The 27,927-nt window shown below is 37.8% G+C and overlaps 1 protein-coding gene across 1 annotated transcript in view; it reads right to left on the reverse strand.

The window, feature by feature from the left end:
• Positions 1-22,409, reverse strand: part of ATG5 (autophagy related 5) — a 129,007-nt gene extending 106,598 nt beyond the window's left edge. Inside the window, exons 1-3 of the mRNA XM_042939466.1 lie at positions 22,130-22,409; positions 13,168-13,333; positions 1,270-1,397 (exon numbers count right to left, since the gene is read on the reverse strand). Of these exons, the coding sequence (XP_042795400.1) occupies positions 1,270-1,397; positions 13,168-13,275 (236 nt within the window). The 5' untranslated portion in view covers positions 13,276-13,333; positions 22,130-22,409. The remainder of the gene's footprint in view (positions 1-1,269; positions 1,398-13,167; positions 13,334-22,129) is intronic.
• Positions 22,410-27,927: the final 5,518 nt, after the last annotated feature.

Raw genomic sequence — 27,927 nt, forward strand, 5'->3', positions numbered from 1 at the left:
TACACTTCTTTTATGCCACCTCCCCATTCCAAAACCTCCAATTCTGAGAAATAAAAAGAAACAGAAAACATGGACTTATCTGTGCTGTCTGAGATCTAGAACTAGTCAAGACTCATAATGAGTCTGATATATGACTATGAAGCTCATCAGTACGGTTTTTACTAAAAAATGAATGCTATAAAGAACTGTGTCATCCTTTCCCAGAATTGCCTCAAAAAGTTGGAGACGTGACCCATAACCCAATACAAAGTCACCTTGTAGGTTTCTAAACCATCATGAGAAATCTATTCACTCGTGGGAATTCATCAACACAAGGTAAGTTCCAAAAGTTCACTCCTTATTTCTAAGTAATGCTTGTATTTAAGTCAACTGCACTTATTAAACATCTACTAGCTTCCTCTTTTATAAGACTCTTTTTAAACTCTTCATTTTAATACTCTGAGATTCAGAATCCAAGTCTACTTTTAACCTATTTATACGTTTCATATTTCCTTCGAGTCTTGACTCAGTCTATTATCTTTTCATTCAACTACATTCATATGGCAGCATTTCAACACCTATATCCCAGCATACCTTGAACCTTTTTTTTTATATGCCTCTCTCTATAATTTCTCCAGTTTCATTAAATATTTTTGGAAGCACAATTTACAAAACTCCCTACAGTAACAGAGGATGCACAAAATACATCACCTGTACATGGATAAGCCCAGATTTAGGATTTTCAATATGTTTCTTCAGAATGATATAATATCAAAATTATTTTTCACATAAAAAGAAAATCAATATATTTTAAATACTAAACCAAGGCTAGATAAAATGTGCATATTGGCACAGTGATCAACTAAATGTGGCAATCGGTTGGAAAGATGCCATTTTAGGTAATCATGTGCATATAAAGATCTATTATAAAAACTTTGGAAATAGAACCAAAATTGAATACTGTCACAGAGTGACATTCTTAGGGGAGTCTTAAATGTATCTGAAGAAAGGAAAAAAAAAAAAACCAACAACCGCATAACCAAATACACTACTATTATGCTATAGAAAAATCTACTATTGAAAATATATACAAATGTGTCCAGTCTCCCATGCATCCAACAGAAGGAAGAAATATTTTCAGTAAAATATTTGAATAAAATGCACTGTATTATATGAGCTAGGCTAGTGATTTATTTCTTTATATAACTTTTTTAAAATTGCTAGAGGGCACTATACCTTCTTAAAGCTAGCATATACTCAATGCTTAAAAATGCAGAAAAATTCACTCACCATTTCAGTGGTGTGCCTTCATATTCAAACCATATCTCACTAATGTCTTCTTGTCTCATAACCTTCTGAAAGTGCTTTTTCACTTTGTCAGTTACCAACGTCAAATAACTTACTCTTGGCAAAAGCAACTGAAATGAAAATTTGTAAAACCGTATTTATTTACTATTTTTTTTAAAATGTATATACTAAATAGGTTTTTGAATCTTAAGGAAAAACAGCCACGTTCTTTGCATTATTTTGAATATTCCACACAAAGTCAACTGCTTTTTATAGCAAACCCTTTATAGGCTAACGGTTAATAACTTTTAAAATTTCTTGTCATTACTTAAAGTACAGCTTATAGTATAAGTACCTAGAATAAACAACACAAATCAATCTACATACAATCTTTCTGTAATACTTTTCTCCAAATAAAAATACAATGTAATCAGATGTCATGCTATTTAGGATGCTTCTTACTTCTATTAAATTTAACTTAAAAATTAATATGATTCACCTGAGTTAATTAAACTGTTCTGAGAAGATAATCAACTCAGTCCTAATGTATATCTTGACTTATCAATCAGGACTTCTCAATTTGTCCATCATGTTTTGACAATCTACTGTGTATTAGGTTACTCGCAATGAAGAACACCAAGACAAAGATATAATCTGTCCTCTTCTATATGAGGCTAAAATAAAGGCAAAAAAAAAAAAAAAATTCATAAGAAGTACTTACAAAAATACTTCGTTGCAGCAACAGACAGGCCTTTAAAGGTCAAATAGAAGGTCATTTAATGAACAAGAGGGGCCCACTATGATAGCATGAATAAAAGGATGGCACAATGAGAAACAGTATTTGAGGAATATTCTAGCAGTTTGTACATAAAAGACTTAAAGAAGGTAAGATTATAGACTGGAAATCTGTTAAGGAAACATCACATGAGGAGATGGGCATGAAGGAATGGAAAAGTGAGAAAGGTCTGGAAATCAGTCAGACAGATTTTGGTTACTACTAATCAAAAAACTGAAGGAGAAAAATAAGTTAAAGATGATTATTGAGCTACACATTTAAATCTTTAATTTTTTTTAATGTTTATTTTTGAGAGACAGAGAGAGAGAGAGAGAGAGAGAGAGAGAAAGAGAGAGAGAGAGCATGCAATCAGGGGAGGGGCAGAGAGAGAGGGGGAGACAGAATCTGAAGCAGGCTCCAAGTTCTGAGCTGTCAGCACAGAGCACGATGCAGGGCACGAACCCAGGAACCCATGGGATCATGACCTGAGCCAAAGTCCAATGCTTAACCAACTGAGCCACCCAGGCACCCCTAAAGCTTTGAAGTGCAATAAGACACAAGCTTAAGATGTAATGCCGGTAGACTGGTGATCCTGCCACTGTCCATCAACTCCTTCAATCCTGTCTTCACAGAGCCTGGGGCTACTTGGACTTTGGAGAAAGAAAAGTCTGGGAGGGAATATTGGGCTAGGTAAACCTTCAACCAGCATAGTTATAATGGCCATGATTGTTTTTCCCCCACCAAAGATACTCAGAAAGAAAACATGAGAGTATGTAAGAAAATTGGTTAGAATTTTTATAAAGAAGAACACACAAGTGGATAAAAGGAGGAAAGTGGCTGGGGCGCCTGGGTGGCTCAGTCATTAAGCATCCAACTTCAGCTCAGGTCATGATCTCATGGTTTGTGAGTTTGAGCCCTGCATCCTACTCTATGCTGACAGCTTGGAGCCTGGAGCCTGCTTTGGATTTTGTGTCTCCCTCTCTCTCTGTCCTTCCCCCACTCACACTCTGTCTCTCAAAAAAGGAATAAATGTTAAAAAAAAAAATTTACTAAAGGAGTAAAGTGGCAAAAATTTATGTTTTTCCCTCCTTTGTAGTAGATACTCTACCCATTTCTTACTTTCTAAGCTTCTGTCTTTTGCTGGTAAAATTGTATTGTTATTCTCTTTCAGCTGCTTTTGACAGGCTAATTCTGCAGCATTTTTCATGCTGTTTATTCAGTTATGTCTTTTGGGGGTGCCCAGGTGGCTCAGTCAGTTAAGCATCTGACTCTCGATTTTGGCTAAGGTCATGATCTCAACCTCAGGAGATGTGGAGCCTGCTTAAGATTCTCTCTCTTCCTCTTCCTCTGCCTCTCCCCTGCTTGTGAGCACATGTACACACTCTCTCTCAAGAAAACAAATTAATTAATTAATTAATTAATTAATTAATTAAGTGAAAAAGTTGTCTTTTGGTTAGTAAATCAAGTAGAACCACTGGGCTGGGGAATACATACAAAGAGAAATACTCTGGTTAAGGGAACTAATATTTAATCACAGAAAATCAAGATAACAAGCCCCAACTGGGTAAGAGAATATGACAGTGGTCCTAGGGACAACAGGGTACAGGGGGTAGGAGGTAGCTGGCATGCTCCAGGACGGAACGGAAGGTACTTGTTGATACTAGAACTAAGCTTTTGGATAGCAATGTGGATTCAACAAAATGTTAAGTTCCTCTTTTATAAAGAAACAACTAGAATGTGGATTAGGGAAGAAAAGAAAAAGGAAATGAATACAGTATGTAAGAAAAAACACTAGTTGTTTTACAGGAAATTATCAAGTCTATTTTATATGCAGTTTAAACAACTTGCAGAATCATATTCTATTAAAGAAATGGCAAAGAAAAGATTCATTAAAATCAGAAATCACAGAATCAAATACAAATGTAATGTGGGCATCTCTAAGAAATTAAAATAGCATAATAAATTAGCCATTTTTTTAAATAAATAAGTACAGAATTGACCCTTGAACAACGTGGGAGTTAGGGGTGTCAACCCCCACATGGTTCAAAATCCATGTATAACTTTTGTCTCCTCAAAAACTTAAACTACTAATGGTCTCTTGACTGGAAGCCTTACCAATAACAGATATTTTGTATGTTATATGTATTATATAGTCTTATAATAAATAAGGAAAGCTAAGAAAATGTTATTAAAATCATAAGGAAAAGAAAATACATTTACAACACTGAACTGTAAAACAGATCAGCATATAAGTGGACCCACACAGTTCAAACCTGTGTAAGAATCAACTGTAATCTATTAGTCTAATAAGCTTTATACTAGTAAATCCGAAACTTTTAATTTAAAATGTCTGTTGTAATTAAATAATAATCTATTCTGTAGAGAATATTAGCCTATGGATATTATAAGAAAAGAAAACACATCAGGACTAATGAGCACGGATATCATCTCCTGATTTTGGGGTGTCGTACCACATGCCTAGGGTTCAAAGTTACTGAAAAATTCACAAATGATTTTCATGAAATGAAAACTTCTTTACATAAGGAATGAGGAGTATTAGAATGTAAGCTCCAATAATACAGGGATTTTTGTTCTGTCCACTGCTACATTCCAAATGCCCAAAATAGTGCCTGCTTTATACAATAGGCACACTATATATATTTGCTGAATGAAACACAGATCCCAAAGGTTAAGTAACAAAAAGCCAAAATGATAATTAATAAAGAATTCCCATTCTTAAGACAGAATCTATACCGAAATGTACTTGGAATCTTCTTTTCTAAATTGGTCTGTGGGAGTAATCTGTAACTAGTATAAATATCTACAGCAGCACTAAAAAATGACACTAAGATTTGAGAATGGCTATATTAGAGTAAGTACAGATACAACTTATCTGGTAAATATTTAAGTAAGTAAAAATAAAGGGGCGCCTGGGTGACTAGTTGGTTAAGCGTCCAACTTCGGCCCGGGTCGTGATCTCACGGTTCACGGGTTCGAGCCCCGTGTTGGGCTCTGTGCTGACAGCTCAAAACCTGAAGCCTGCTTCAGGTTCTCTGTCTCCCTCTCTCTTTCCCCCTCCTGCACTCGTACTCTGTGTCTCTCTCTCTCTCTCTCTTTTTCAAAAATAAACATTTAAAAAAATGAAGAAAAAAAAACCACAGTAAAATAACATAATCCTGTCTTCTATATCCAGACTGTACTATTCACGGATTTTCTTAGGTGTATTTCATTGGTTTACTTTTATTTTAATTGTGGTAAAATATATCTTGCATAAAATTTGCCATTTTAGCCATTTTTCAGTGTATAGTTCATTGGCATTAAATACATTCACACTGTTGTGCAACCATCACCACTCTCCATCTTAAGAATTTTTCATCAGCCCAAACTCAAATTCTGTACCAATGAAACAGTAACTCCCCTATTCTTCTCTTCCCCGGGCCCTTGGGAATCACTTTTCTAACTTGTTTCTTTGAATTGGACTATTCTAGGTACCTTGCCTAAGTGGAACCATAAAATATTTGTCCTTTTACGTCTGGCTTATTTCACTTTAATTAATGTCTTTGAGGTTCACTTCTTTTAATATGAAAAGGATTATCCCTCTCTAGGGAAACTGTCAGCTACATGGCATCAATCCATTCTCTTATTCCTCAAGTAGCACTATCAAGTACTCAGTGAGTATTACACAAGTGATTCATTTTTTTTCTATACAGCTTGCAAGGAGTACAGGAATAGCTGTACAGATTACTTATGTTTTTGAAAAAGGTAGTTGCAATATTATTTATTTGTGCCAAATCCTATTTTGTCCAACAATTTTCAATTATAAAATTAGAGGCTTATTTACCTAGAACAAAAGTAGAATTAAAATATACTAGAATTCTGTTCCATTTCAATGCATGAGGCATCACACCAGACAATGAAGAGAGAGCACTGAATGAGACAAGAGTTCCTCCCACAGCACTAACAGGCTAGATAGATGGTCAGCAAAAACAAAATTACTAATGTGATGAATGCAAGGAGGAAGGAAAGAGTGCTACAAGACAAAGTAGCAAAGGAATTTAACCTCATCTAGGGGCTTATGGGAAACCATGACAGGAAACTATGTTTAGGCAACAGCCAGAAGGTAAACAGGAGTGAACCAAACATGAGTGCTGTGAATGTTTGGCTGTGAGTAGGAGTAGGAGATACTGCTGCTTATTCCAGACAGAGGAAATACAAGAAGCCATAAAGTGTATATGAGAAGACAAAGATTGGCACGCTGGAGGAACCATAAGAAGTTGAATATGACAGGAATAGAGAGGGTTGAGACAGCAAAGTACTGAATAAGGAAGGGACCAGATAAACTACAGGAAGGATCTTAAGATGAGGAAAGGCTACTAAAGGTTTTATTCCAACTAAAAACTGAAAAATGGAAAGAGGGCAAGAATGAAACAGGGAAATTAGTATTATCAAATCCCATCAGTTTTTAAATGGTGGTCTGTTCTCAACAAATCGAATCCAACAGTACATTAAAAGAATCACTCACCATAATCGAATGGGATTTATTCCTGGGCTGCAAGGGTGGTTCGATATTCACAAATCAATCGTGATACACCACATTAATAAAAGAAAGGGTAAGAACCACACGATCTTCTCCTTAGATGCAGAAAAAGCATCTGACAAAGGACAGCAACCATTCTTAATAAAAATCCTCAACAAAGTAGAGATATAGGGAACATATCTCAACATCATAAAGGCCATATATGAAAAACCCACAGCTAATATCATCCTCAATGGAGAAAAACTGAGAGCTTTTCCTCTACGGTCAGGAACTAGACAGGGATGTCCACTCTCACAATTGTTATTTAACACAGTCCTTGAAGTCTTAGCCTCAGCAATCAGAAAACAAAAAGAAATAAAAGGCATCCAAACCATTAAGGAAGAAATCAAACTTTCACTATTTGCAGACAACATGACACTCTATGTAAAAACCTGAAAGACTCCACCAAAAAATTGCTAGAACTGATACACGAATTCAGTGAAGTCGCAGTATATAAAATCAACGTACAGAAATCTGTGGCTTTTCTATACACCAATAATGAAGCAGCAGAAAGAGAAATCAAGGAATCGATCCCATTTGCAACTGCATCAAAAACCACAAGACACCTAGGAATAAATCTAACCAGAGGTAAAAGATCTGTACTGTGAAAACTATAGAACACTTGTGAAAGAAATTGAAGACACAAAGAAATGGAAAAGCATCCCAAGCTCATGGAATGGAAGAACACTGTTAAAATGTCTATACTACCCAAAGCAATCTACACATTTAATGCAATCCCTATCAAAATACCACCACATTTTTCACAGAGCTAGAACAATCCTAAAATTTAAATGGAACCACAAAAGACCCAGAATAGCCAAAGCAATCTTGAAAAAGAAAATAAAAGCCAGAGGCATCATGATTCCAGACTTCAACTTATATTACAAAGCAATAGTGATCAAGACGATACAGCATTGGCACCAAAACAGACTCACAGATCAGTGGAACAGAATAGAAAACCCAGAAACGGACCCACAACTATAGGGTCAACTAATCTTTTAGAAGCAGGAAAGAATATACAATGGGAAAAAAAGACTGTCTCTTCACCAAATGGTGCAGAGAAAACTGGGTAGTGACATGCAGAAGGATGAAACTGGACCACTTTCTTACACCACACATGAAAATAAATTCAAAATGAATGAAAGGGGCACCTGGGTGGCTCAGTCTAAGGTTAAGCGTCCAACTTCAGCTTGACTCATGAATTCATGGTTCTTGAGTTCGAGCCCCGCGTTGGGCTCTGCACTGACAGCTCAGAGCCTGGAGCCTTGCTTCGGATTCTGTGTCTCCCTCTCTCTCTGCCCCTCCCCTGCTTGTGCACTCTCTCTCTCAAAAATAAATAAATAACCATTTTTTAAAAACTCATTATCAAAATGAATGAAAGACCTAAACGTGAGACAAGAAACCATCAAAATCCTAGAGAACACAGGCAGCAACCTCTCTGATGTCAGCCATAGCAAATTCTTACTAGATACGTCTCCTGAGGTAAGGGAAACAAAAGCAAAAATAAACTTTTGGAACTTCATTCATCAAAATAAAAAGCTTCTGTACAGTGAAGGAAACAACAAGACTAAGAGGCAACCTTTGGAATGCGAAAAGATATTTGCAAATGACGTAACTGATAAAGGGTTAGTATCCAAAATCTATAACGAACTCATCAAACTCAATACCCGAAATACAAATAACCTACTTAAAAAATGTACAGAAGAAATGAATAGACATTTTTTCAAAGAAGACATCCAGATGGCCAACAGACACATGAAAAGATGCTCAACATCACATCATCAGGGAAATACAAATCAAAACTACAATAAGAGATCACCTCACATCTGTCAGAATAGGTAAAATTAACAACACAGGAAACAACAAGTGTTGGCAAGAATGCAGAAAAAGGAGAATACACTTACACTGTTGGTGGAAATGCAAACTGGTACAGCCACTCTGGAAAACAGTATGGAGGGTCCTCAAAAAGTTAAAAATAGAACTACCCTGCAACCCAGCAATTGCACTACCAGGTATTTACCCAAAAGTTACAAAAATACTGATTCGAAGGGACACATGCACCCTGATATCTACAGCAGCGCTATCAACAATAGCAAAGTATGTAAAGAATCCAAATGTCTATCAACTGATGACTAGATAAAAAAGATGTGGTATACATACACAATGGACTATTACTCGGCCACAAAAAAGAATGAAACTAGCCGTCTGCAACAACGTGAATTGAGCTTGAATGTATTATGCTAAGCGAAATAAGTCCATCAGAAAAAGACAAATAGCATATGATTTCACTCATTATGTGGAATTTAAGAAATGAAACAGATGAACATGAGGGGAAAAAAGAGAGAGGCAAATCATAAAACAGACTCTTAACTGTAGAGAACAAACTGAGGGTTGCTGGAGGGAGAGTGGACAGGGGGGATGGGTTAACTGGGTGATGGGGATTAAGCAGGGCACTTGTGATGAGTACTGGGTGTAGTATGTTAAGTGATGCATCACAAAATTCTACTACTGAAGCTAATATTATACTATATGTTAACTAACTGGAATTTAAATAAACTTAAAAAAGAAAAAAAAAATAAATTGTAGTCCCAACTAGGCTGTAGCAATGGGTATGGAAGAAACTGGCTAAATTTCAGAGATATTTGAGATGTAAAATCAGAGGATTAAGTTACTAACTGAATGTCAGGGATATGAGAGAATGAAGCAACAAAGGATGAGTCCTTTCTTAATTACTGGTGAGAATAATTAATTAGCTGGGTGACAGATCTACTTGCACAAATAGGAAGGGAGTACGGCAGATGACCAGGCTATCTGGAAGAAATGATGATGAGTCCAGTTTCAAACACTCAAAGTTTGAGTGTCTTCAAGACATCTCAGTGAGGATATACAGCAGACAGACATATAGGGACAGAACTCAGAGGAGAAAAATCTTGGGAGTTGTCAAGATGAAAATACTCAACAAGAGATTAAAATGGTGGCTCCAGGGGGGAAAGAGTGAAGTGGAGGGGGAAAAAAAAAGAAAAGTTCCAAGGTATGCCAACATTAAGGAAGAAGCAAAGGAGAAAGATCTGGCAAAGGAGACCAAAAAAAAAAAAAAACAAAAACAAACCAGAATAGTAGAAGCAAAACCAGGATTATGAGGCACTGCACAGCAAGAGAGAACAATGTCACAAAGTGGAGAAAACATCCAAATCAATAGCAAACACCACTGAGAGATCAAGCAAATGAAAATTCAAAAACAGACTCTAGGTTTGACAAAAAAGATGGCATCAGTGACTTTATCAAGAACAATTCTGTTATAGTAGTGCGAAAATGTGATTACAGTAAGATAAGTGGAAGGTGGGAAGGAGACAATGAGTACAGACCACCTTTTTCCTAAGTCTGGCCGTGAAGGGAAAGCAAAAGGTTGAAAGAGAGATGGGGTCAACAGAAGGTGGTTTCAGGATAGGAAGGATTTAACATAATATAAATGCTGCAAAAAAAGGAGCTAGTAGGTAGAAGTTGAAAGTAAAATAAAGAGAGAAGGCAGGGGTAGAGGTAGGAGAATATCAGAAACCACCAGCTTCCTGAGAAGACTACAGATGGGATCCAGAGCAGATAGAAGGCTAGGGCTTGCCTAGGAGGAAGAACACCTCTTCCATTAAAACAAGAAGGAGAAGTCAGTATGTGTGAATGCAGATATGTTTAGGAGATTTGGTGACAGAAGGTTAAGAAATCAAGAAGTGAGGTCACCTCTTAAGAGTGAAAAATAAGGTCAGGCCTCAGAGAAATAGGGGAGAAGAATAGAGAAAGCTTACTAAGGAAACATATAAGGACTGCTCTGTAATGTTTACAGTCCACTCAGATTTATGACCATATGCCTAATTGCATGATTTTTGTAACAAGTCACAAAATATGAATGCAAATTAGTATTATGTTTTCATATTAATCTAAACGAAAAGCAACAGTTTAAATGAATACAACAGCAACAACAGAATGAAAGACTGCCTAGTTTCCAACAAATTTCCTTCCTTATATTCCCTGCAAAATATATAATTCTCTGACATAGATATGGGATGTAGGCTGAAAGGAGATTTATGCAGAGGTAATAAATCAAAATGCAGAAATAAACAGGAATATATTTAACATTAATATTCTTTTCCAATGGCAAAGACTCTTTGAATAATAATTTAGTTTATAAATGTGGTAGAAATAGATAATTTAAAATCTAGTTTCTAAGAAATAAGGAATGAATGTTATAAAAAGAAAAGTGTAGGGATGCCTGGCTGGCTCAGTCCATGGAGCATGCGACTCTTGATCTCAGGGTTGTAGTTCAAGACCTACACTGGGTATAGGGATTACTTAAAAATAAAATCTTTAAAAAAATAATAAAACAAAACAAAACAAAACAAAGTATATTCCCATTCACCTATCCTTATCACACATCCACTTCAACATGAGTGGACTTTTCAGGCCATGCTAACAATCCTGTTATATCACTCACCTGAGTTTTGAGAATGTCTAGGAAAGAGGTATACTGGCCCTCAGGCTATGTATTTTTACCTCATTTTATCCAGGATCTTTAAAATGTTATCATTATTATAAACCAAAGCAATTAAAAATATTCAAGCTTAATTTACAACCACAACACGTGAACTAAAACCATACTGTCACTGCCATTCTCACCTATAATTCTAAGACTAACCATGTTTTTGTATATTTTCTTCCCATATGTATTAACTTATGCTTAAGTATGTATGTATTTAAAGAGCAAAATCTAGATTATGCTACATGATTTTCAACTGTAGTTTTTGTTTAAAATGTATATATGCCTGTCAACCAACACTTTTCAAAAACATAATCATAATTACTACATGAGTTTCTTTTGGGTGAAAAATTAGGGCAAAATACATTAAAAAAGAACAATTATCAATTAGACAAAACAATTTTCTTCCTCCTACAGATATCCCCAATACTTGCTGCCATTTTCAATTCAATTAGAAACTGTTGGAAAACAACTTACACTCTACTCTCACAACAATCTTTTCATCTTTAACAGATTCATATACAAAGAAGGAGAAATACTGTAGTCTTTAGATTTTTTTAACTGCAGAATGCTGTCAACCATCATATTCTGATTTCAAAGTAAACAGACTGAAATTACATTTCTCATTTTTGCCACTTTGACCAATGAGACACACACTCCTTTGTTTAGATACTATTAGAAAGCTGCCTAAGGTGAAGAGCTTGAATTAAAATAACAGAAACTAATTTGGAAATAAAACATAAGTGATATCCTAACCCATATCACAGAAGAAGCAAAAAAAAAAAAAAAAAAATACATCTAACAAGTGAAATTCTTCCAAAAATAAACTGTGACCACATTTTGTTTTTTTACTATGGAAGTTCTTCTAAAGGCAGAAAGGAAAACTGTTAAGATTTCCAAAGTTAAAATGACTTAAATGCATATATTCAGTTATGATAAGCTGAGTACTAGTAACAAAAAGCTGCCTGATTTCTCTGAAATTATATTCAGTGAGAAAACCCACAGCGAAATATAAAACAAAATCCCAACATAAATGCATGAGGTTTTCACGCACTGAGTGACCACTACTTGCATGACCTATGCCAGATGCTGAGGAGACACAAAGGCAAATGACACCGCTCCTGTACCCAAATAGTGAATGAGCTGGCTCCTTAAGTGGCTTCCTCCACCAGCCTGACTTCCCATGGCTAGAGCAGGCTATGGAGCAGTGCTACCTCTCACACAGACAAGAAACAAAGCAAAGGGCAAGCTTTACTCATGTGAAACAAGAAAGTCCAACACCACAAATACATTTCCACTTTTCCAGATCCCCCTAGGTACACAATATTCTGTCTATCTGCGACAAAACGAAAATAATGACAACTGAGAACGTCTTTGCTGTTTAGGGCCTGAATACTCTGTAAAAAGGCAAAGTATTATTATCTCTGACTGACAGATGCATATGTTTGGATTATACATGCGCTTAGAGAAGGAAAAAAAGCAGGCCAAAATCAGAAGACACTTGATACTGTTTTTTTAGAACAGATAATGACACTAATTCAAACCTACAAGTCTACATACAGTAATCTGTTATTAAATAATATGTTTTATATAATACATATTAGCTTATCAACAGATAAAAACACACGTTATATATTCACTGAGCTATAAAAAAGAATTTGATAGTTGCTTGGAGCCACTTAAATACAGAAGAATCAAATCTGAACCTATTATTTTCAAAATAACTCCTACAGCACATAACTTACGATTCCATTATCACAAATTATATACATATATATTCATGAAAAAAGAATGTCAGGAAGGTCCCACAGCAACATATCAACAGCGATTTTTCCTCCCTCTGGATAGTAGGATTAGAGGTAATTTTTTATTTCCTTCCCTTTGTTGATCTGTGTTTTCTCATTTTTTTCCATAATAAGTACTAATTGTATATAAAATGTTGGATAACAGCCGTTAGGTTCTTAGAGTTTATTTACAAAAATGGACAAAGTTAGATATCCCATTTTCTACCATCAACATACTTACATAATATGGTTCTGCCTCCCGTTCAGTTATCTCATCCTGATACAGGGTGAAGCAAGTTGGAATTCGCCCAAACCATACATCTCGAAGCACATCTTTGTCATCTGTCATTCTTCCAGTGGGTAAAGCAGTGCATATAGGCTAAATTCTTTTTTCACCCAAAGCCACACTGAAAATAAAATGAAGAGCATTAGTCAGATCCTTGCAAAGATAAATGAACCTGCTCTAAAACAAAGATTCTAGGAAAAAACTGAATGCCATAAAGATTTTTCATTTCAAAAACTTGTGCGATCAGCATTCTTAAGAATGAATGCAAAATCAGTACACCAAATTCTAAATGCAGAGCTATTATTTATTTAAAAGGATCACAGAAGTGAGCAGTTCACAATTATGTATGCTAACTTATGCAACTAATGAACCACAGCCAAAGTGAAGCTATACTTGTATCATTCTCTCAAGTCCCAGGAGAGTCTATTGCTCATCTAAAGTGAAGTCTTCCCCTATCTTATGGTCTCTTATAGTCCAACTCTAAACTATTACCCCCACAATTATCCTTGCCCCACCTAATATATTCAACTTCTCCTACTCTGTCCAGATAGTTCACTCTTCCTGGGGAAAAAAAAGTCTCTCTCACCCTGAAAAAAAAAAAAAAAAAAAAAAAAAAAAAAGTTTGTACAGACCTATTTCTATTCTAAATTTCATCGTGTCCATGGTTTGATTCCACCAATATTTCCAGTCTTACTCATTACATTTCTTTTTACAAACCCTCTAGCAAGACTGGCAACTTAAATACCTTGTTCTCTACTATTCCCCCTGACAAATATGTTCATCTCTCACCTGTTCAAATCCTACCCACTCTGCAAACCCAGCTCACAATCCTCTGCCCCAATCAGTAGTAAATGCTTCTACTCTGAACTTAAAATATTCCCTATACCACACATATAGCACTAAAACCACACACTGAAATAGTCTGGGTATGACAGAGGAACATGGCTTTTGACCTATGTAATATCCAAGTGTCTTCCAGCACTAATATTCCACAACTAGGTAACAATACAATATACCATATGAGTAAATGCAGAATCGATCCTGTTGGTACCTGAGTAATGAGACTCAATATCCTTGTATTCATATATTTATTTATATATATCCTATCTTTCGTAGGTTGGCATATCCTTTGGAGACATTTAAAATAACCATATTAATTTAGCCAAATACCAATTACTAACACTGAACTATTATTCAAGGAGCTTTTTCTCTCTTTTCTCATCCACTGACCAACACCAAGTACATCAAGACTGCCATAATTTATTAGTCAAAGACAGAAAACCTCAAGTAGAGTTCTGAATCTTGTATCACTATACTTAGATGTGCCTTGGAGGTCAAATGGATGCAATGTTATCTACAGGTAAATAAACTGAAAGAGGTGAAAAACTCTGCCCAACATTACAAGAGCACTAAATAACAGTCAAACCAGCATAAACATTACAAGACCACTAAGTAACAGTGAAACCAGGAGAACAACTCTGGTCACAGTTATTGAACGAGTCTAGTGCTCTTTCCAACATATAACAATGTTTTAATTTTTACTGACATATATCCATAAAAGTCACCATTTTAAGCAAATGATACAAGCATTCACACTTCATATAATTCTACCCTGATAGGCTTCAAATTCAAACAATACACTGAGTTTCTCTGCAGAAAATTCCCAAGTTTACAAATCACGTACAATTAGCTCACTGAAAACAGAAAACATCTCACTACCGCCTGACTATATTAATACTTCATTCTTTGTGAATAAATTTACTGGTGACAGGAAATAACGAGATCTAAGTGATGGCAAATAAGTAAATCTAAAGTTGAATCTAATACAAGGTGATAAGCAGTGGTTTCTGTAACCATGATACACCCAATTAACCATTAGCTACAACTTCAATTCCTCTCTTGCCTACAAAAAAAATGAGGCAAAGAGCTACTTTCCTAAAAGATTTTAAAACCATTTAAATACAATGTCAAAGTTGAAAGTCACTACCAATATTGTCACACTGGATAATTTTTCTGCCTCAGAAAAAACAGGTGGACAGTATAATTCAAAAGAAAATGAAAAATTAAAATGGGTACAGCCACCTAAGGAAAGGCTATTTCTACAAGTACTTCCCTTCTCTCCAGCCACTGTCCTCTCAAGAACGAGTAATAATCTGATTTGTCAGATTCCAAGACACCATTTGAACCTTGTTTATTAACAGGCAGGGGTCACCATAAGCACAAATATTATGCATTTAGGTATGGCTTCCTCCTCTCCCCTCTACTCTGCCATTGACCATGCTGCTATTTCTTCCCATGTCATGTTCTTCTGCTTCTTCATGTGTCAGGAACAACAGAAAGAAATGGCAAATGTCTCTCTTTTCTCTTTGTTTCTGGGAGACTCTGCGCAACAGTGATAGAAGCATGGGCTTATCTTTTACTGGTTCTGTACCTAAAATTCAACTGCAGAATTTTGGTAAACTGGGCTGAAACAGAAGACTTTACCAAAGTTCTGAGGTAAGATTTTAGGTACAAAACTGGTCAAAGATCAATCAGCATCTTATTTCCCATATACCATTGTTTCTTATGTATATATTCCTTGCAGGACCTCAAGGGAAGAACTAACTGAGCCAAAGCAGCTGAAGTATAATGTGGTAGTCAATACAAATTTTCCAAACCATAGAAACTTCTAAACAGATTTACTGAAAACTTCAAATAAGGCAACTAACAGCCTCAGAATAGGTCTAAATTTATAGAATCATAAAATGTTAGTCTTTCAATATTAATAAATATTCATCTATGATGAATTATATAAGCATGCAAATACACTTAACTAAAAAATGTGCCAAAAAACTAGCTGATAACATGGATAAAACTAAAGGATGCGAATATTCAATCATCTTTTTATTCAAACAAAATTTTTTTAATGTTTATTTACTTTTGGAGAGAGAGAGTGAGAGAGAGACTTGGGGAGGGTCAGAGAGAGAGAGGGAGACACAGAATCCGAAGCAGGCTCCAGGCTCTAAGCTGTCAGCACAGAGCCCAATGCGGGACTCGAACTCATGAACCACAAGTTCATGATTTGAGCTGAAGTCGGAATCTTAACCAACTGAGCCACCTAGGTTTCCTTCAATCATCCTTTTTAAAATAGAGGCAGAAAAATCAAAATTTAACTCTTGAGAGGCACTACAATGTGGTAGTAGTACATTCAAAATGTAGAATATGGAGTCAGATTGCCTGGATTCACTTTATCACTTACTCTGTGACCTCAAGTTAGTCCAACTTCTCTGTGTCTCCATCTTCTCATCCGTAAAATGTGAATAACAGCACTTACCCCATAAAACACATATGATAATTAAATTGATACACGTAAAGCACTTAGAATAATGCCTCTAATATAGTACTATGAAGTGTCTATCATAATTTACAGAACAAGAGCATGTCTCAGAATTGAACACTGCTATTAACACTCAATACAGACTCAATAAATATTTGATCATTTGATATGTCCAGCTCTGTGGCAGGTGCTGAGAGCATATAAGATGATGATGGTAGTGATAATAACAATTACAACAACTTTTTAAAACCTCAGGCATTGTCCAGAAGATACTGTCTCCTAATTTACTAAACATACCATGCACTTTCATATCTTTTCCATGGCTTTCCTCACGCTGGTGGTTCTTGACCCTAAAGTAGCCTTCCCTACCTTATCTTCTGACTTAAATATCCTTTAGGACCCAACTCAAAATAACCCTTTATGAATAACTCAGGTAAAACCTCTCTTTCCTCACTGCACTTTTACTTTTCCTCTACTACAATACTTACAGGCTTAGAGTAAAGATTTTTGGGGCGCCCGGGTGGCTCAGTTGGCTGAGCATCCAACTTCAGCTCAGGTCACGATCTTGTGGTTCACGGGTTCAAGCCTCACATAGGGAAGAAGCACAGAGCCTTATCTGGATCTTCTGTCCCCCTCTCTCTGCCCCACCCCCACCACTTTTGCTCTCTCAAAAATAATTAAAACATTAAAAAAATTTTTTATCTCTGGTTTCCAATCTCATATTCTTTCATTTATGTCATACCAGTTGCCAACATGCCTTCCAATTCCAAATGCCCATAGTTATAATTAAGTGCTATTTTATTAAAGCTTTCATAATGGAGGAAGGTAGAAAGGGAGAAGAAAAATATTAATATATCTTATAGTGTTCAGAGAACTGAAAAGATATGGAACTTGAAGAATGGACAGAATATAGAAGAATGAATATATACAGAACGGGTAGAATATTCCATAGACAGAATACAGAATAAAGACAAATATTACAAGTAGGGCAAAAGAACATCAACAGAGGCAGAAAATGTGCAAAAGCGATATGTGTACCAATTTTTTAGGAAACTTTGAGTAGTAGATAATGAAAGAGCTGACACTGAGACATGTTTTAGTACCACCTGTGATCCTAGGCAAGTCACATTTCCTTATCTATAAAATTCACCAGGTTGTTCTAGGGGGGAAAACATCTACAAAGTGTTTGACATGGTACTGGACACATAGTAAGTGCTGGGAAATAAAAGCAATTATTATACCTTTAATGTCAAATCTGTAAATGTAAAATAAGACTAGATCATGAAGCATACCAAACAGAAGATTGTGGGTTCTCAATTTCATCCAACCCACAAAGCCTGTAAGGTTTGATAATAGTGAAATAAAAACAATTACCTAGTAGTACACAAAAGGAGATCCCACGTCCGAGAGAGGGTAGGCAGAAAGGAATTTCAGCACTAAGGCATATAATAATGAGTGCCTGGCCTAGACTCGTAGTAGTAGACGGATAAGAGACAGATAAGAAGTCTTTCCAAGGAAGAATGAATAGAAGGTGATGAAAAACTGGCTGAGGGATAAAGAACAAAGACAGGGAAGATTTAAATGCTGACAGCAGGCGATACAGATAAATAGTTAAGGGGTTTGAAATCAGACTGACATGGGTTTACACCCAGACTTCCAGCTATAAGCTGTGTGTCCTAGCATAACAAACCTGACATCTTTGAACCTATTTGTAAATTGAAGATAATTTTAATTTCACAGGGCTGTTGGGTGTTTAGTACCTGGTAACCACTCAATAAATGGCATATGCATTTAATACATGGTTTCTTCATGCGTCCTTGTCCAGACAGTTTAAACTCCTTTGCTCCTCTTTGGTCAATTCTCAACCCTCTTTTTTTTTAAATTTTTTTTAATGTTTATTTTTGAGAGAGAGAGAGAGAAAGACAGAGTTTGAGTGGGCAAAGGGTAGAGAGAGAGGGAGACACAGAATCCAAAGCAGGGTCCAAGCTCCGTGCTGTCAGCACAGAGCCCGATTCGGGGCTCGAACTCACTAACTGTGAGATCATGACGAAGTCCGACGCTTAACCAGCTGAGCCACCCAGGTGCCCCCTCAATCCTCTTTTAAGAGTCAGCTTAACGTCAGCTTTTCGAGAAGCTTTCCACTAAGCAATCTCCCGTCTAATTACTTCTATAATAGCATGTTACAACCATGCATTGCAGTTATGTTTATCTTATCCACCTCTTGCCCCTCCCCACATTGAACTGTGAGTTCACCAACAGCAGAAATGGAGTCATATTTACTTTGAATCCTCAATACTGGCATAACTAGCACATAGCAGAATCTGGAATTTTTATTAAACGATTGGAAAATATAGAAAATTCATAAACTGGAAAGTTATACTAGCTACTTAAGAAACTTTTCCAGCTAAACTCTTCTCCAAATCAGTATAATCACACTTTAAATTCGGAAAATTGCAGGGGTGCCTGGGTGGCTCGGTTGGTTGGGCGTCTGACTCTGGATTTCTGCTTAGGTCATGATCTCGAGGTTCATGGGACTGAGCCCTGCATCAGCGCGGAACCTGCTTAGGATTCTCTCCCTCTTGCTCTCTCTCTTTCTGCCCCTTCCCCGCTTGCACACCGCATGCGTGCCCATTCTGTGTGTGTCTCTCTCTCAAAATAAATAAACTTTAAATTCAGCAAACTTCCTTATTTTACAAGAATATTTTCCCCTCTCAAACATACACTACACTATCATCACCATGCATCCAACTGGAAGGCAATGTTTTGGAAGCACACAAATCAGAACCCATCACACAGTCTACTAGAAGTAAGCTCTGGAGGACAGGGGCTACTTCCTGACTGCTGCATTCTCTGCAACTAATTCAAAGCCTGGAACAAAGCAGGTGCCCAGCCAACAACATTTAGCAAACAGCACAATATGATACAGGTATAATGTACAATTAGTAGTCTCTTTCACACCACAAACCAAGAAAGGCTAACCTATTACCTGGAGCTATTCTGCTGAAAAAATCCCCAACTACCTAGAAATTACTTAAAATATCAAATAACTATTAGTAGTAAATTTGAAAACATCTAAAAATAATCTATGCTGGCTGGTCTCCTTTTAAATTCATGAACACTAACCTCAAAAGTAGGCCCTGAGTACTGGCCAGTGTTCCTACATTTCTCTAGTCCATTTATTCTCCCACATCCTAGAGCACCATTTCATATCCCCTCTCTCCTCTAATTTTCATATCTCCTTCCTCACTCTCTTGCAACTAATGAACTGGCTTTCTATTTCCTTCTATCCTGTTACTAAGGATCAGTGGTTATCAAGGGTTTGAATGAATGGCCCAATTCCATGGGGGAATAGTTCCTAAATCTCTCCAACTTCTTCCAAATGTTGAAGTGCACCTGGACTCAGTCCTTGAACTACATATTTGGAGATCTCCCATGGCTTTAAATATCATTTCTACAATAACAACTCCCCCATTTATGTCTTCAACCCAGACTTCTCTTCTGAACTCTAGTTTTATATATACCACACAATATTGACATTTCATTTGAAAATTTAGCATGTCCAGGGGCGCCTGGGTGGCGCAGTCGGTTAAGCGTCCGACTTCAGCCAGGTCACGATCTCGCGGTCCGTGAGTTCGAGCCCCGCGTCAGGCTCTGGGCTGATGGCTCGGAGCCTGGAGCCTGTTTCCGATTCTGTGTCTCCCTCTCTCTCTGCCCCTCCCCCGTTCATGCTCTGTCTCTCTCTGTCCCAAAAATAAATAAAAAACGTTGAAAAAAAAAAAATTAAAAAAAAAAAAAGAAAATTTAGCATGTCCAAACAGAAAATGATTTCAGACCTTCCTTCCTCAGCTCCCTTGTTACTCTGTGGTCTTCCCCAAATCACTAAGTGGTAACTATTCTTTAGTTGCTAAGGCCATAAATCTTCGAGTCATCCTTGACCCTTCTTCATACCTGACTGCCCTAGCTGGGACACAAATCCAGAATCTGGCCATTTCTCACCATCTGCACTATTACCACACTGATTCATGGTACCTTAACCTTTCACCTGGATAAATGGCCTACTTTTGCCCTTGCTGCAGACAACATAGCAATCAGAAAGATCCCTCGAAACATGAGTCAGATCAATTTACTCCTTTACTCAAACCCTACCATCTCATCCAAAGTAAAAACTAAAGTTCTTACAAAGGCCTACAAGGTGGTATATGACCTGGACCCATTCTGACCTGATTATCTACTCCTCTCCCTTTTTGCTCACTCAGTTCCAGCCAGACTAGCTGGTATGTTCGTTTGGGACTTTGCAGTAGGTCTGATGCCTCATTTCACTACATCCACATGAAACCCTTATCACTTTTAGGTCTCTGTTCAAATATCATGTTTTCTAAAGCCACCACTGCAATTTCCTACGCAGGCCATCAACAGTCCTTGTTCTCCTTCATGACTTTATTTTTTCTCTCTAGCACTTTCACCACCTGACATATTTTTAAATTAATTTTTATATTAATGTCTTTCCCCTCACATGCTCAAAGTGAACTTCATGATGGCAAGAGTTTTATTATTTTATTCACTGTTTATTGTTTTATTTACTTTTTGTTCAGTGCCTGGCACATAAGAGGCACTCAGTAGTTGTTAAATTAATAAAACAAACCTACACTTGAGGTATGGACATTATTCTAAACAGTCGGAGCCAGATAGTAGCATTCTGCTCATTTTCCCCCAATTTTAACCAGCATACCTTTGAAGATCATGGCACATGCTCAAATCTAGCATAAAACTCTAAAAATAAAATAAAATTCCCCTCAATTACTACCTTCAGCCCACTATCTTTATTTTCAAATTCTAAATTCAGCCAACAAATCCATCTATGCAAATCACAAACAATTAAGTTCAAATCCAAGGACCCAGTCCAAAAGACTCTTTGAGATTTATCAAGTGGATTCTGGAAGGCCTTGGAAGTTCAGTGATGTCTGACAGTCTTTGAGTTCTGACTGTCGCTTAAGACATGCTGTGTCTCACCAGAAAAAACTAGAACCAATCCAGTTTCCCTACGTTCCTCAAGTTTCAGGTAGGATTTCAAAATAATCCAAAGTATAAAGGATGTGAAAGTTCTTTGCCAACAGAAAACGACTTCGTTAGCACTAAATATTATTATTAAAATGAGATTTAACGAATGCCATTGAGAAGATAAACTGGAGAAAATACCCACCAAATTAGGACAGAATCAAAGTGCCTGTGAAATAATTATGATTTAAAAAACTATTCCACGAAAAATGCACGTCTTGAACTAAATAAACTCTAGAGCCTGCGACAAGACCCTAGGCTTCCTACTTTAGTAAGAAACTGACAGATTCCCGGAGAGAGATCACACAGGCTACACCCTCCGGCCTGCCCAAGGTCCCCGGGGGGCGGCATCTGGCCAACCCCACCTACCCCGGAGGAACCACCTTCACCAGCCACCGCCGCCCGGGGGAGCGCTCCTCTCGCCTACCACTCGCCCCTCCTTCTTACCACACCTACCTGGCACCTCCCCAACTCTTCTCCTCCGGGCATTTCCCCACCCTAGGGAGACGGAGACAGACAGACACACACACGCACACTCACACTCACCAGAAATGCCAGCTCCTTCTCCCGCTTCCTGCACCGATGAAGACGCTCGGATCCCGGGCTCTGGCAGGGCGGCGGCGCTGGCTGCTTGATACACTGTCCCGCAGAGGCGCGGGAGCCTGGAGTCCCAAGAGCCCGCGCAGCCGCAGAAGGTAGCGGCGTGGAGGTCGGTGCCGATCTCTGCTGCACTTCCGCCCACCGGTATCCTGCCAATACAACCCGCAGCGCCGCGGGGCCTTGGAAGCCCACAGCAAGTCCAGTCACCCTCGGCGCCCAGAGATGACGTCACCGAACCCACGTGGCCTGTGCCCCACCTTCCGCGTTACGCCCAACCCCGGGAGGAGGCGGGAGCTGCACTAGAGCATGCGCAGACGGAGCGGGGCGTGTGGCTTGGGGGTCGAACCTCTGGCAACTTTACAGCTAACTCCCTTTTTGGGGAGGCTCACGCCTTTTGCATGGTTAGGTATTTCGAGAGGCTAATGTAACAGTACTGTAAAAACAGAGAGTTTCAAAAATACTGAGACCCTGCCTCATAGAGGTTGACCGCAGCATTCCCCTTTCCTGGCTTCGCAGAATAATAGTAATAAAATGTTGGTTATCAACGTGTTTTCTTATCTATTTTCTCACTTGATCTTCTTGATCTTCTCAATTTCGGCGGAATCACAACAGGGATTAATAGCCGTAGTTAACAGAGGAAGACTAAAACGCATGAGTACTGAAGTCCTCTATCCAAATCTATACTTTTTCTGTTTGTGAAAATAAAAACAATTTAAAAACTCCTAAAGAGCGTTTGAATCTGATCTATCCATAAGATTTAATTGGGCATTTAACATCTTTCTCGTAATTATGCATGCCATACCTGCTAGGTAAATACTGTGCTGGGACTCAAAATAGGTTCCTGATCATTAGAAAGATTAGGGAAATCCTAGTAGTAGCCACAGGATTCTTTCTGTGTCAATCTTGGAGATTGACTAGTCCAGTGATTTCGAATGATGAGTCACAACCCATTGGTGGGTCATCTAATTTAGTGTGTCATGACTGGCATTTTTAAATGAAATACAGTAGAAAATACTGGCATGCTTTTTTCCTGAATTTTTTTTACTTCAGTATGCATACACTGGGTAGGAATATGAAATACATTTCTTGGTATGGATAACAATCCAAAAATTTAGAAGCCATAGTCTGGCCCACTCCACCTACTTAATGCAGAAATCTCCTGTACAGTATCCCCAGTAGTCAGCCATTAGTTTTTGTGAAAAAGCTCTCGGAATTGAGATGTCCCACCATGTGAACTAGACTTACTTCATCTTGGACAAATCAACCCTGATGACCACTCTGTGACCTGAAGCCCTCTTGAGCATATTCTCCACACATACATTCTTTCTTTTTGTTTAATCATGCTATACTCTCCGGAATCCAGGTTTATAAAAGCAGGTCTTACAGGAGGTGGGGTGTTGTAGCCACACAAGACATACTTCTGTCAGTAAATCTGTTAATAAACCATTTCTCATCAAGCTGGGCTTGTGGCCTTTTTCTTCAGTCTTAATGCTCCTTCAGACTTTAGAGGTCATTTGTCTATGCCTCCCTTTCACAGAACACCCACCTTCCCAATGGTAGCCAAAATTGTATGGAATTTACTCTGAAATGTATCCAAAATATTAGATGAATTTATGGATGGGTAGAGGAATGGGTAGATGGATAAATATGTGATAATACAAGTAAGTACAGCAAAATGTTAATAATAGAATCTAGGTGGTGAGTGTATAGGCATTCACTGTAAGATTCTTTCAATTTTGCTATATGTTTGAAAATTTTTCTAATAAAATGTGGGGAAGAACCCACATAGGAAGAAAGAAGAGAACCAAATAGGAAGAAAGTTATTACATTGAGCTGAAATTCAGCTTCTGGTAACTTTTAAGTATTGACCCTGTTTTCTTCTTTTCTCCCCTTGTCCTTTCCCAACCTTGTGCCTACAAACTGCAATAGAAATATCTAACCCCTGCTCTAATAGCACTTCAGATATTAAAAGATAGCTCTCATGCTCCATAACTCACCTGAGCTAACAACTGTCGATTCTTTCAGCCATTATTCACATGACATACCACTCTTCTGGATCTGGTCCAGTTGTCACTGTCCCTATTAAATAGTTGTACTCTTTCCCATCTCATGGTTATTCTCCTTGAGCAAAAATTTGGAAATAAGAGGAATTCTATATTTGCTCCCTGTCATTTCCATTGGTTAACATTATGTCTTGTCTCTCAGTCAATGGCACTGTATCTTTCAAAATTTTGTTCTATGAAGAAACTTTTAAGCTCTTTTTGACTGACCTTACCATTTCCCCCAAACCTCAACTCATTCTGGATGATTCTCAAGCAGCTGTTTCGAATTGTGTCAACTTGTTTATAAAGTCCTCCAAAATTATTGATTGAAAGGAGAGATTCCAGTGAAGTCTCTGTTAATAACATGTTTTCTTTTCTTCTCACTATAATAGTCTGCACATGTAAAGTCTGGTTTTTATTTTTGTATGCCTCATAACTTGTAAGATTCAAAGCCATGGGATCACAAATTTCTTTGCTCTAAATTTACTTAAATTTGCTTTCCTAAACTCTAAGTTGTCTCTACTATCCCCATGAACTCTAACATGCCATTTCTGGCTCAGAGGTCTCATTTACTCTCTTTTGTCTTCAACCTGCTAGTTTCAGAGGATGAATTAGTTAAGCCAAATTTAGTTCTTCTACTTCAGCTCTAGCTCCTCTGACTGTGCCCCAACCAATTGACCTGCTTCCCCAATTTCCCTCACTTCTGGTTTCTTTCTTCAGTCTATAGCCATGTTCAAATGTGCTCTCCTCCTATTAAAATCCTTCATCGCTTTTTACTTAAACAATTAAGACAACATCCCTAACTGGTCTCCCTGATTCCAGCCTTGCTCCATCTGTATTTGCCTTTGATTTCAACCAGAGTAGATTATAGTCATCCCCACTTATCCACAGGGATTACGTTCCAAGACCCACCCCTCCCACAGATACCTGAAACCACAGATAGTACTAAGTCTCATATATATTATGTTTTTTCCTATACATACATACCTATGATAAAGTCTCACTTATAAATTAGGCACAGTAAGAGATTAATAACAATAACTAATAATAAAATTGAACAATTATAACATACTGTAATAAAAGTTACGTGAATGTGGTCTCTCTCAACATACAGTAGTGCACTCACCCTTCTCATAATGATGACAAATGAAATGACAAAATGCCTACGTGACAAGACGAAGTGAGGTGAATGACACAGGCATTGTGATGTAATATTAGGCCTATGCTGACCTTCTTCTGACAGTATGTCAGAAGGAGAATCATCTGCTTCCCGACCTCAACTGACCGCTGGTAACCAAAACTGAAAATTGAAACTGCGGATAAAGGAGCACTACCATATACTATTATGCACTCTAACCACGTCACTCTAATACTTAAACATTTTAACGATTCCTTCTGGGCGAATTCCTGGTTTCTTAGTGTGATCAGTTGGTTCCTTCCTTCCTTTCCCAGTACTCCCTGTCTTGCACTTCAAACTTTAATAGTATCAAACATTTTGCAGTTCTGTGCACTCAGGCTATGTCATGCTTCTGTGTCATTGATCCGTCTGTCCTGCTGCCTGAAATGATATCCTCCACCAGACCCTTCTTCCCTAAAATTCTATCCCCCAGATCCCTTCTCCCCCATTTACCATACACTACTCATTCCCCAACATTCTGTTCAGGTGTTAGAAAGTTTCCTGATCGGTGGGGGAGTTGGAGGCGCACCTGGGTGGCTCAGTCAATTAAGTATCTGACTTGATTTGATCTCACGTTTCTTGAGCTCGAGCCTTGTATTGGGCTCTGTGCTGGCAGTGCACTACTTGGGATTCTCTCTCTCTCTCCCTCTCTCTCCTCTCTCCCTTTCTGCCCCTCCTCCCACCCCGGTCTCAAAAATAACTAAATAAACATTAAAAGAAGAGAAAGTTTTCCTGGGTCCACCCAATCTGGGTTAGATGCTCTTCATACTTTCCTCAATCTTTTCGTGCATCCTTAATGACAGCATGATGTCTGGCATTCAATAAATGTTTGTTGAAATAAACTAAGCTGAACATGGGTTTTCTTCCATGATTCCCATCACTGTCACCTGAGGAACTAAATTCTTCCTCATAGCTTAGAGTTTAAGTAGAGAGAAGTGGTTTCCTTTATTACTTTACCAATTTCAAAATTATTAGCAAGGAAAGTTGAAAGTGATGAAGGCACCCTGCTGTCAGCAGATTGGGTGTCCCCCAGTCACCAGGCAGTAAGGGTCTCCACCACTGCCATATCCTGTCTCTGTGCCAGTTTTCTGATCTGTGTGGGGAATGTGTCATTGCTTCCTCCATCTGACTACGCACTCTCTAGTGTATTCCCAGAACACAACCATATTTCTGTTCTTCTGTTTTTATCCTTACTCAAATAACTCCTCTCAAATGATTCTAGAATGGAAACTCCTAGAAAGCAGGGATGAGCTCCTATATGTGAAGGACTACAAACCAGAGTTCCAGAGGCTGGAACTGGATCACTGGTTTGATGCTAGAATGTACTCTCACCTTAGCATACATACTGTGACGAGATGCATGTGCTAGGTTAAGTTTCAATTCTAATTGCCCAAACTGAGAATTCCATGCTCTGGAGGTGGTCAGGTACCAACATCGGAAAGACCACACTCCAGAAGCAAGTATCGCAAGGATGTCTGTTGTCACTATGTTGATCAACATCTCATGGTTTGCTAGCATAGTGAATGTCAGAGTTGGGTTTTTATTTCTGGCTCGTTCAAAGGTATGATAAATGTTAGAAATGGGATCTTTATGAAATTAGCAGTACTTAAGATATGTAGATGGACTAAAATATTTTAGAGATTCTTACCACTCTTGGATGAACAGACTGTAGAAATCCATGAAGCCTAAAGCTTGATCCATAAATTTTCTTATGTCTTCTATAAAAGTTATAGAATTCAACCTCAGGAATGGTGTTATACCTGCCTTAAGAGAACCTTTCTTGCAAGGAGATATGAGAGCATCTTTAAAGGGCAGAGAGTTGGGATCTCATCAACCTTATAGAGCAGGTTATAGGTACTATTTTGTTTAATAAATGTCTGCATGAACAAAGGAACTTGGTCTAAGACTGGCTTACATTATAATATCACATCCAGATTCTGGGAAAGTAATTAATCCTTATCCGCCTCAGCTTCTCTGGTGGCTACGGTTATCTAGGGAAAAGAACCTAAGAGTTATACATGATCAAATTAGTCGTTGTCAGTTAGCCATAGTGGCAGATACATTCTCTTTGTCCCTTAAAATGTTTTTAAAACCCTAAAAAAATTTAATGAGAACAGTTTTTACCAAACAATTTGGCCTTCTGGCTTATGCTGGCACCTGACAATTGTGGGCCCACATTGCCACACAGCAACCATGAGCTGGAGTGGAGCAGTAGCTGGCCCCTTTTGGGCTGGGCATGCCCTCCCCACATCGCCATTGTCTCCACACTCTCACTTGTGTGGACATTAGATTACCTACCCGGACACTGGAAGCACTGGAGCTTATCCTCCTATATAGCTCGTCATATTTCTAAGGCACTGCCTACCTCAAGTTTTGCATATAGATATTAATGTTGCTGAATAAAAAATTAAATAACCAGTACAACATATGTTACACTGAAGAATTTAACATACATTTAATTGTGATTATGATCATATTTATGGCTTTAAGATTTTACTTTTAATCAATTCTAAAGATACGTTTGA

This window comes from Panthera leo, chromosome B2 (genome assembly GCF_018350215.1).
Source record: "Panthera leo isolate Ple1 chromosome B2, P.leo_Ple1_pat1.1, whole genome shotgun sequence".
In the NCBI taxonomy this organism is placed as follows: Eukaryota; Metazoa; Chordata; class Mammalia; order Carnivora; family Felidae; genus Panthera; species Panthera leo.